Source organism: Kwoniella botswanensis, chromosome 1, assembly GCF_036426115.1.
Source record: "Kwoniella botswanensis chromosome 1, complete sequence".
Classification (NCBI taxonomy): domain Eukaryota; kingdom Fungi; phylum Basidiomycota; class Tremellomycetes; order Tremellales; family Cryptococcaceae; genus Kwoniella; species Kwoniella botswanensis.
The window spans coordinates 6,939,582-6,950,437 of record NC_088599.1 but is presented as its reverse complement, the minus strand read 5'-3'; the positions used below and the strand labels follow the sequence as shown (position 1 = coordinate 6,950,437).

Genomic DNA, 10,856 nt, shown 5'->3' with positions numbered 1-10,856 from the left:
CTCTACAATGACCATGGCAAGTAAGATTGTATAATGACTTCTATGATGGTCACTCGAAAGATATGCATTGATCAAAGCAAGCAAGCATTAATTCAAGGTTATCTTGTCATTCACTCGTCCACTCGTTCTGGTTCGACGCGTGCCTACGCTCTCGACTTCCCTTTCCTGACGTACGCCTATTACTCCTCTGTTATTGTGATGCACCTACCTCTCCATTCATCTCGGTACTCTCTCTCTTTCACATTGCATATTCCATCCTTATACTTTAGTAACCCAGTCATACTGTGTAAAAGTATCATACATACCCGTACCATAATGCCTCCACAGCGCAGTCATTCACCACCTGTTGATCCGTTCCCTCCCCTTCGAAGAGCCGGTTCGTCCTCCTCATCCAATACGCCCTCATACGCATCCATTGCCGCTCGATCATCCTCGCACCATACCAGTACCGACCAGCAGCGGAGTGAAAGTGAAAGGAGCCGTCGGATCACCGACTTTGAACGCCAGTTGAGGGAAAGACACACACCGCGAGCTTGGGGAGCGGAAGATGTAGATAGGCAAGATAATTTGGATGAATTGAACATGAATATGAATATACATCCCGAACCCGAACCCGAACCTATAGATATTGATCCTTCACCTCCGTGGCGATCGGGCTCGAGACATCGTAATACTGCGGCTTCGATAGAGCAAGTCGGATCAGGAGTCACTTCGACCCCCAGTGGTTCAGCACAGAACAGAACAAACGCAAGGAGTATAGCGGGCGGTGCTAGAAATCCCCCTCAGGATGAAGAAGGTATATCTACACCGCCTGCCGCTGGACCCTCTCGACCTTCCAACCGCTCACCACCCTCACCTTCACCTAACCGACCTGCTCGTACAAATCCTGATCCAGTTCCAGCGACTCGTCTTGCTCCAATGTTCACTCTTGAGGAACTTCTTCGGACTCAGCCTCCTCGTCGGAATGAACCCTCTAGCTCGAATACCAATCCCAATACCACCACTCGACCAACCGGTCAGACTGTGCGAGCGGTCTTGAATGATAGGAGGAGGAGAAGAGAGATGGCGTACAACTTCCCTTGGGGTATGCAGATGGAGAGAGCTTTACCATCGGGTGCCGGAGCAGGAGCAGGAGCAGGAGCGGATTTAGAAGGAGATGTAGATGCTGTATTGAACATGTTGGATGATTCGACCGACCCAATCGTCATACCTTTCCCTACTGATAATCGAAGTGTTACTCGAACCAGTACGAGACCATTGGATGGAAGTTCTGCTGGCGCTGCTCCTGGCACAAATCCAAGTCAAAGTATAACGTCCTTCTTACGTCGACAGAGAAGGAACCCCGCGCCTACTCGGTCGAATTTCCAATTCGCCTACGACCCCGATGAAGTCTTGCCTGCCAACTATCCAGGGATCGAAGTGGAGGACGATAACCTGGATGAGGATTCGGACGAAGAGCGATGGGCATCGAGATTAAGGATCCATACGTTCTCTGACGGTGGGGAGAACGAATTCGACATCGATGGTCCTGCCCCAGCTCGAGCACAGAATCCAGGTAGATCAAACTTACATCGTGGTGGAAACAACAGGAGGAGGAGAAGTTTCCTAGAAAGGATAGGTGCACCTCCAGATCTAAGATTTCCAGAGGAATTTGAAGACAGTATGGACCTCCTTCCTACTCCTAGAGGTAGGACGGAAGCTACAGGATGTGAACCGACCAACAAGGAGACGGCGGAGAATGTCGTACCGCTCATAGTATCAAGCAAGGGAATTACTAGACCTAGAGAGGAAGAACAAAAAGGATCTTCGACATCTTCTTCCTCACCTATACGGAAAAAGAGACGGATGGGCAAGATTTCAAGCGACAGTCTTACCTCTGCTACTTATTCTCCTTCTCGTCCATCATATTTGTCCCATTCTGCTTTACCTGCCGATACATCCTTACCATCCCAGTTTATCGCTCCTCTACCTCGATCGCACCTTGCTATATCAACTCACAAATCAGCTGCACATTCACCTCGACCACTCATCACCTTCGTCGGATGCAATCCTACCAGAAGGGATGACGATGCCACTGCCTTGCATACCACCGTACCGATACCTGTAGCATGCGGGATACACTACTATGAGGTTGAAGTGATTAATAAAGGTATAGAAGGGTTCATGTCTGTGGGATGGGTTAAAGAAGGGATCAATTTGAAGAGACTGGTTGGATGGGATAAGGGCAGTTGGGGATGGCATGGAGATGATGGAAGAAGTTTTGAGGGTTCAGGTAGAGGAGAGAACTTCAGTGAGACGTGGACCAGTACGTTTACGTTTACCCTCTGTGCTTTCTTCTATTATAGCCATCGTTATTGCTTTTTCTAATTCTTCTTGATCACCTTGTCAGCCTCCGACACTGTAGGTTGTGGGATCAACTTTCTAACTGGGAAAGCCTTTTTTACCAAGAACGGTAAAATGATGGGACATCGATTCTCTAAACTCGCTTCTGGTCTACATCCCGCTGTGGGATTGAGGTCGGTCGGCGAATCCCTTGCAATCAATTTCACAGGTCCATTCAAATTTGATATCGACTCTTATGTGAGATCAGTCAAAGATGATATCTCGTTGGAAGTGCGTTCGACCAAAGTGGTGGAAATTCCAAGATTGGTAGATCAAGTTGCTTCGTCCTCAACAACCATCAATGAAGAAGTGGTAGAAGTTGCGAAGATCAAAGGTGAAAACAATATTAAATCTGCTTTAGCTCAGGCTTTACAGAAGGAGTTGAAGGAGATTGAGGTTCCGCCGACGGAAAAGCAGAAGCAGGAGCAGAAGCAAGGAATTGCATCTGAATCTACCCAGACAGTATCCGATCCAATGGCGAAAGCGACTTCCGCGTTCGTGCTGGACTATCTGCAACACAATGGTCATTCAAAAGCACTCTCTTTACTTCGAACCGGCATGTTGAACAAGAGTGGTCAACCTGGATCCACTTCTACTTCCACAGATGCTACGTTGAATGCGCAAGCGGAACCAGCTTACACCTCGAAATCAAGGGAGGAAGTGAGATTGTCAGATTTTCAATCGAAAATACAAGCTATCCAATGGTTGCACACGACTATGACCCAGTCATTCCAGAATCCAGTACCAACATTGCTCCTTCAGGATTTATCTGGCTCAAACAACTTTTCAATTTCGGTTCAAGCTTCTTTGGAGATCTACAAATTCCTGCATCTCTTATACATTTCAACCCAATCCGAAGCAAGTGGAAACGATTCAGCTCTGGAAAAAGTTCTGGATAAAGGACGAAGCATCAGAGTGGAGATGAGTATTTGGAATCCTGATGACAGGGCTGTAGCTGAGAAGGCTTTCGGATTGATGGGCCAACCGGAGATCTTGGATGATGTGTTTTGGAAAACAAAGAGGCAAGAATTGGCAGATGGGTTGGTCAAAGTGTTAAGAGGTGAGTTGACATTTGACATTGACCATTAATGATCTTCGGCTGTTGTTTGTGAGAGGCATCGCTGATCCACCAAATCCTATCTGCAGAAATGAACAACCTCAACCAGATCTCTCAGCTTGAACAAGCCATACGACAAACTCGTGTAGTACTGAGAACCTTGGCTGAGAAATCACCCAAGTCAGGTGCGGCATTTGTGGACATGAAAGATGTATTGAAGAATAGTTAGGATTGCCAGTGTTAGTGTGAGGATGTAAACGAGGGAAAAGAAGATGTTAGGATACATGTGTTAAGTTGTATTTCCCATACTACCATGATGCGGTATATGGTTTCATTTGTATCGATCATACTCATTATCATCATCATTATCATCATCTATATATTCATAGCATAATCATCATATGTATCGCATGTTACCATCTCTTCGCGTCATTTGCATTTACTGATTGGTCTGTCATCCCCTATTGATGGATTGATGGATTTAAGGTTCATACCCAGTATCTCCGTACTGGTTTATAAACAACAGTTCTTGTCCTCACTATCGGTAAACTAAAGGTGCTGCACTCATACCTAGGCGTAGTCAATGAGCTGAAGATCGAAGCGCCAGCAGCCACTCCAAGCCCGGTGAACAGACCACTCAAGAGTGATTCACCAATACTGAATGATTCGCCAGAGGAAGAACTGGAATCATCCGATCGACGAAAATGGGTTCTGGTAGGTCTGTTCATGTTAACATCATGGTCAGAATCAGGTTTCTTCCTGGATTGCCCACTGCTTTCTTCCAGGCGTGGTGAAGATGTCGAAATTAGTGATAAAATTCGGAAATACCTGTCCGACTCGCATGGTATTCAACATACTGGATATACTCACCTGGACGTTGAAGATGACTTTCTAGTACTTGAAGCTAGTCTTTCAGAAAGTTCATGAACTCTATTCCAATCTCTATCTTCTGTAGCTTCTTGCAATTCCGCTTCCAACCTTGATCGAGAAGGTGACGATGTGCTGTATTTTGACGATGATGGCATGGTGCTGTAAGACTTGGATACTTTGACGATGGTAGGGTAGGTCTGATGAACTGCATACGTTACAGTAATACAAGTGGATTGGAGAGTACTTTAGAAATGGCGTGGCAAATTTTACAGCACGAACATATCGCGATAAGTAGAAAGGGTCGAGGGAGAGAGGACAAAGGACTGATGCACTACAGTCTAGTACCTTTCGTCCTCTTGACATCTTCAGTGTCCGATACTCGTTATCAGCCATGCCATCTTCCAACCCGTACTTCCTATATCGCAATAGATCACATCACAATTCCAAGCCGTAACAGTACCGAACGAAACACGACTTTCACTTCAATTGAGTTGCAATAAAGCCACCAACATGAACGACCCCAAATCGCCCTGACCTACCGTATCATACGGGTTTAAGCATCATCATCATCAATTGAGAAGATTCCTGAAAAGCCACTTCATGGGAACAACACACGATACGCCACAGCATGCACTTTCAATTGAACTTTGTCTCTGATCCATGAACTCTTTTCGATGTGTAGATATAGCCATCAATTGGTATTTTGATGCAAGGTGGGGGGAGGTGGAGTATCCGCTTTTGCCGATTCGAACCAAATCCAAGTATCAATCTATACTTTATATGTATCAAGGAGTGTACTGTATCATTTGGAAAATCGTCGGTGGGGTTTGCTGCATAAAATTTTTGTTGAACGTCTGTGATAGAGATGCGGACAGGAAGTATAGTACTGTAACATACGAATTCATCTGCATGAGCGGTACAGACTTAGTACACGGACCAAGAATTCTAGTGAGTTGTGTCCGAAAGTGACTGAGACTGACGAAAGTGAGCTTCTCATCGACAACGCTAATCTGAAAAGACCTGAGTGGGGATTAGGATCAACACCGGCAGACAAAATCGATCAGTCCATCGTCGCCCTTGAAAAAAGTTCGGTCCAACATGCATAGCAAATCATCAAGAGTGGTTCGATATCGTGGGAATCGTCAGAATGTGTTCGTGTCCGTTTGTGGTACGGTGTGCTCAGACTTTGACTAAGACAATTAAATGTTTCCGATCACACTGCACACAGATATGAAACCGGGCATCACGGATCGGTTAAAGGTTAATGGGGTTGCTTCTTTACCAACAATCAATCGATTCAATGATCGCCCTTGATGGATTCATTTGATGGAAAAAAAGCGATACAGATGATATGGTAAGCCAAAGACTATATATCAACACCCCCACTCTCAGGTGCTGCATTTGCTGTAGCTAGCCAAGCCCGAATAGAAAAGAAAGAAAAGCAAGATGATTGCCGAGTTTTAGATTGGTCTTTATACTAGCTTCTAGATCGACATCAAAGAGCTAATAAAACGATGACATATGTCTACCCTTATATCTAGATGCATCGCAAGATAGAAACAAGGTTGGAAAAAGGGGCGCGCACAAGTTTGTCAGTTGATTGAAAGGAACGAGAAAGCCGATAAGCATGGTTGAAACCCTGAACTATCACTCGATCACCCTTCCGTACCTTCCCCACTCAGATCTGTTCTCAACGGCTCGGACTCGGGAGGACGGAAAAGAGAGAGAGAGAAAGCGGCAAGCGAACAGAAGGGTGAGACTGAATATGCATTGCTTACAAAACAGATTAGATTGTTACAAGTACAAGATAACACGTTGTTTGGTTGCTTTTGTGTTCGATAGAATCGTCAGGAAGAAGACCTGGAGGAAATTCTAATTCTACTCGACTACGAAGGATATTCACACCGCATCTTCTTCCTTTGTCGGGGTTGATTCATGTATATATAAAGGGGAGAAGAAGAGAAAAGGGTATTATGTAGTCTGATCCACATGATCATTATCAATTCATTCATACATCTATCTATCTCATTGATTCGGTATTTGAATCGGTTCAATCACCTAGAGGATAATGAAAATCGCTATTATCGGAGGGGGAGTCTCTGGACTTTCGGCATTATGGGTACGTACTTCCACTACTTCATGATATCACCTGATCGAGTCACAGAGTAGTTGAGCTAGCTAATTGGACTGATCATTGATAGTCCCTCACCCAACAATCTCAACATGAGGTTCATATATACGAAAAAGCGGATTGGTGGGGAGGACACGCGCATACCGTGGAATTTCAACGTGAGTCCAATCTTCATCTTCTTCTCAAACTTGACCAAACCCGTAGCCCCACATAAAACGTCAAATATGGCACCTATCGCCATATGGAAGAGATATAACCGCTAACACCCTATACAATGATGATAGGCCCAGGTAAAGAGAAATGTGATATTGACACGTGAGTGATGAATGAGCATCATCCTTGTATAACCTTAAAAACTTATCTTATCTGATGATGATTAAATCGTTGTTGTACTCGTGTCCATATCGTTGGGATTTACGTCATCCTCATTCTTCTTCCACATTTCGTTCATCACTTGATCGACGATACCAATTTGTGTTTGTCTTTGCCTGATGTTGGACTATGCAGTGCATTCGTGAGTACATCCCACATGAATATCCCACGAACCTATCTATTTCTCGTACTAACCGATGATGGATATTGGACGGTATCCTCTATAGATCGCCATAAATTCCAAGAATTATCCAAACTTTTATAGATTCCTTGTAGACCACGGAATCGAGATGATCAAAACTACAATGTCATTCTCACTTTCAAGGGATAAAGGCAAGTTCGAATGGGCAAGTGATGATTTATGGGCATTGTTTTGCCAGGCATCGAACGTGTGAGTAATAAGTTATCGTATTTTCAGATGAATGAACGTTAGAACCACACTTTCTGTTTCTGCTTTTCTAGTCTATGTACCAATATACTTGGACAGGACATATGACTAGGGCATGGTGCCTTATGGATGAACTACTTGCTGATATAAGTTTTGCTTGAGTACAGATACAAACCCCGAGTGTATCGTATGATGTGGGATATATTGCGATTCAACCTTTTCGCAGTCGACCTGTTATCTGAAAAAGGTGAATCAGAAACATTGAGTATTGGGGAGTATCTAGATAGAGAGGGATATAGTCAAGCTTTTAAAGAAGATTACCTGTTGGTGAGTTCAGGAGACCTGTCTTTTTTCTACCATCGATAAATCTTACCCTCGAGAACGAAACGAGTAAGAAGAGACGTCAAAATGTGAGAATGATGAAGAAACTGATGTTCCTCTGCTTCACTCGTACTTAGCCTCTCACCGCGGGGATCTGGTCAATCCCACCTGAAAAAGTAGCGTTAGATTTCCCGGCAATGGCATTGATAAGGTTCTTCCATAATCATCAGATGTTACAGTTGTATGGTAAACCAGCTTGGCTGACTATCAAAGGTGGATCGTGAGTGGCTAAGTCAAACTTACATACATCAGCGAATTATCGCTCATTACGTTGATTTGGACTGGATTGGAATGTAGCAAAACATATGTTGATTATATAATATCGAAGATGGATCCATCGAAATTGCATTTGAACGTCGGTATCGATACTGTCCAACCTACCGATCAGGGTGTATGGGTAACTACGGAGCAAGGGAAAAGAGAGTTATTTGATAAAGTCATATTGGCGTGAGTCCACCCATGGAATGTGCCTTTGAAGTACGTATACTGAGCTGTGTATGCCGTTGTGAGTAGTACACATACAGACCAGGCTGTTCGATTGTTAGGTCAGAATATCTCGGAAGAGGAGAAGATGTTGTTGGGAGATTGTCAGTGGAGTGCTAATGAGGCTGTTGTGCATTATGATGAAGCGGTGAGTGAGCTAAATCCTCATCACCATGCTTTTGTACGGGTATGAACCATAAGAAGTGTTGATTGTGACGAGAAGCTGAGTCAATTTATGATCTATAGCTGATGCCAACAAGGAGAAGAGCTTGGACAGGTGAGCTCACTTGATTAATTCGATGATGTCTAGAGTATAGCTGATCAGAGCTTAAATCTCATAATTGTAGCTTGGAATTACCTTACCTCGACGGCATATGTACATCCATCCCACGAGGCCAAAACGTCCGCATCGGATGTCAATTCAATATCCATGTAAGTGATTTCATCCAACTCGCCTAATTCCTCGTTCTGAAAAGAGTTTTACTAAGTTTACGTTACGTTACTTTTTGATGGTGTAATAGTACGTTCAACTTGAACATCCTTCAATCTCTTCCTATCTCAAAACACGGTATAGCACTCGTCACTCTCAATCCACCTGTCCAACCTGACCCATCTAAAACCATCGCTCGATACGTCTATCATCATCCTGAACTTACACCATCTCTCATCAACGCTCAAAGGAAGTTGGACAGCATACAGGGAAAAAGAGGGGTGTATTTTAGTGGGGCATGGACGGGTTACGGGTTTCATGAAGATGGGTGGAGGAGCGGGATGGAAATCACCCAAAGGCCTGAATTCAACACACAAACCAAAGAAGAGATTTTGTATGTTGATGGAAGAGAAGTGAAGTTTGGTATGATAGAGAAAACTTTGAGGGTAGTGGTGGGAATGATTGACTGGAGTGTTAAAGGGTTGATGGGGTGGATGATTTGGATGATATGCGTTTGGATATCAATCGTAAGGAGATTATCGGGTAGAAATACAACTAACAACCCTGCTCATAACGGAAGGAAGAAATTAGATTAGAAGATTTTCGGAAATGGTTAGACTGTTAGACTGCATTGTATATGCTGTGCATATGGACATCGGATTGTTTGGTTTGAGTCTTGTTACCGACTGCATCGTACGGATGGATATTCTGGGATATTTGTATTTACTGCTTTGCCTTGCGGTATGTCGTCTGCTCATGACAATGTCAGTAGAAAGGATGAAAAGCAAATTCACACAAAGATGTAATTGATGTTGCCTTTCTGGCAGTACTGCGTCAATTTCATAAAAAAGGTACATCAGTCATCAACGCAAACCGTTGTTAGCCTCGTAATATTGTACGAAGATACATGTACCATCTTCCGTCTCAGAATATACTTACTACATATTATTGTTCCGTGGACCCGTGGATCCATGTATTGACCGTCCATATTTCAATTACCTTACCATCATACCAAGCCCTACAAACCATAAAGTGAATTGACGATCTTGTCGCCTGATGAACTCACTTATGCGGATATCTATTCTGCGTCGTGTATATATTAATAGTTCTGGGATTGGCAGCCTAGGTGATGGTGATAACATTTCCCTTGTCGTCCTTGAGAACTACCAAATCGCAAGCGATGGATTCTCCAGAGTCCATGTATGTCAAAGAAGTTTGATCAAGCGGGTCGATCCTGTGGGTCACAATAGCAGTTTAGTCAAAGGTTTGAGCAGAGCGCAACGAACTTCTAAAGCAGGACACGATATCGCTTCGAGTATGAATGCCCGTGGTTTGGTCGCAAAAACGTTGGAGGAGATCAACGAATAACTCACTTAACAGCCATCTTCTCTAACCAGCTTCTACCCAAAATCACATCAAAGTAATTCTCCTCACTCATATAAGCTTGATGAGTTGCAGTCTTATTGCCAATGGTGATATCGACGTTTCCTATCACTTTCAAACCGGTGTAACCTAATGTACCCATACCAAACTACAAAGGATAATATCAGCTAATACCCTACCAAAGGTAATTCGCAGTAAAACTATAAGGGAAGCCTGCAACTTACCTTCTTAGGTACAATCTTATGTTTGATGGCGAATTCACGAGAAACATAGACGTGTCGATACCCCGATTTGAGAAGCATACGAACTGATAATAACAGGATCAGCTCGATTTACAACACCCCTAAACATGTCAACTGACTATTCGGTACACCACTGATTTTACCCATGACTGTTCTCACACCGTTATTATTGTGGAACTGATGATACCCCATTTTCTTCAGCTCTCATTTCACTTAGTGGATACTGTGAAATGACAACTCACCTCCTCCCACTCTCTCTTCTTGACGACTCCCAGAGGCTCAGCATCATCATCACCCCATTTACTTCTCCTCGATTTCGTACTCATGACAGACTTGGCTTTACTAACACCACTTATCGATCTCTCACCACCATTCCCGCCATTCGTCTTGGCTGCAGGTGGACCTAGAGCAGCATTGGCACTGGCGCTAGTATGTCCGACACCTAGTTCACTTTGAGCTTTCTTCTTGTCTGGTGTTCCGTTACCGTTGGGTTTGGAAACTGATACTGATCTTCCTGAAGGTGCAGCATTGGCGGTAGTGTTGGCTTTGACCTTGTTCTTCAGTTTGGTAGATGGGGAGGTGGGTTGCTCGAAACGCGCATGAGGCTGATTCTGAGGAAGTTGAAGATGGACTGTTACCGAGGGGGTGGATGAGGGTGGGAAGCGAGATAAAAGGATCTCGAGATCATCGTCTTAATATCACATCAACAGTTAGTATTGCTTCATAGTGGGAGAAGT

General features: G+C 44.0%; 3 protein-coding genes across 3 annotated transcripts; 2 read left to right on the top strand and 1 right to left on the bottom strand.

Annotated features, from left to right (window-relative positions):
- Positions 1–315: 315 nt before the first annotated feature.
- Positions 316–3,668, top strand: L199_002624 (uncharacterized protein; the record flags this gene model as incomplete). Its single annotated transcript, XM_064888363.1, has 3 exons — positions 316–2,305; positions 2,390–3,442; positions 3,529–3,668. The coding sequence occupies 3 exons, from the start codon at positions 316–318 to the stop codon at positions 3,666–3,668; spliced, it is 3,183 nt and encodes a 1,060-aa protein (XP_064744435.1).
- A 259-nt stretch (positions 3,669–3,927) lies between these two features.
- Positions 3,928–4,464, bottom strand: L199_002623 (uncharacterized protein; the record flags this gene model as incomplete). The annotated part of the gene is made up of 2 exons (XM_064888362.1): positions 3,928–4,210; positions 4,310–4,464. 2 exons carry the CDS (start codon positions 4,462–4,464, stop codon positions 3,928–3,930), a joined length of 438 nt encoding a protein of 145 aa, XP_064744434.1.
- Positions 4,465–7,117: 2,653 nt separating this feature from the next.
- L199_002622 (uncharacterized protein) lies at positions 7,118–9,090 on the top strand (the record flags this gene model as incomplete). The annotated part of the gene is made up of 8 exons (XM_064888361.1): positions 7,118–7,203; positions 7,368–7,527; positions 7,659–7,801; positions 7,879–8,028; positions 8,095–8,212; positions 8,311–8,341; positions 8,412–8,496; positions 8,586–9,090. The coding sequence occupies 8 exons, from the start codon at positions 7,118–7,120 to the stop codon at positions 9,088–9,090; spliced, it is 1,278 nt and encodes a 425-aa protein (XP_064744433.1).
- Between the last annotated feature and the right edge of the window lie 1,766 nt (positions 9,091–10,856).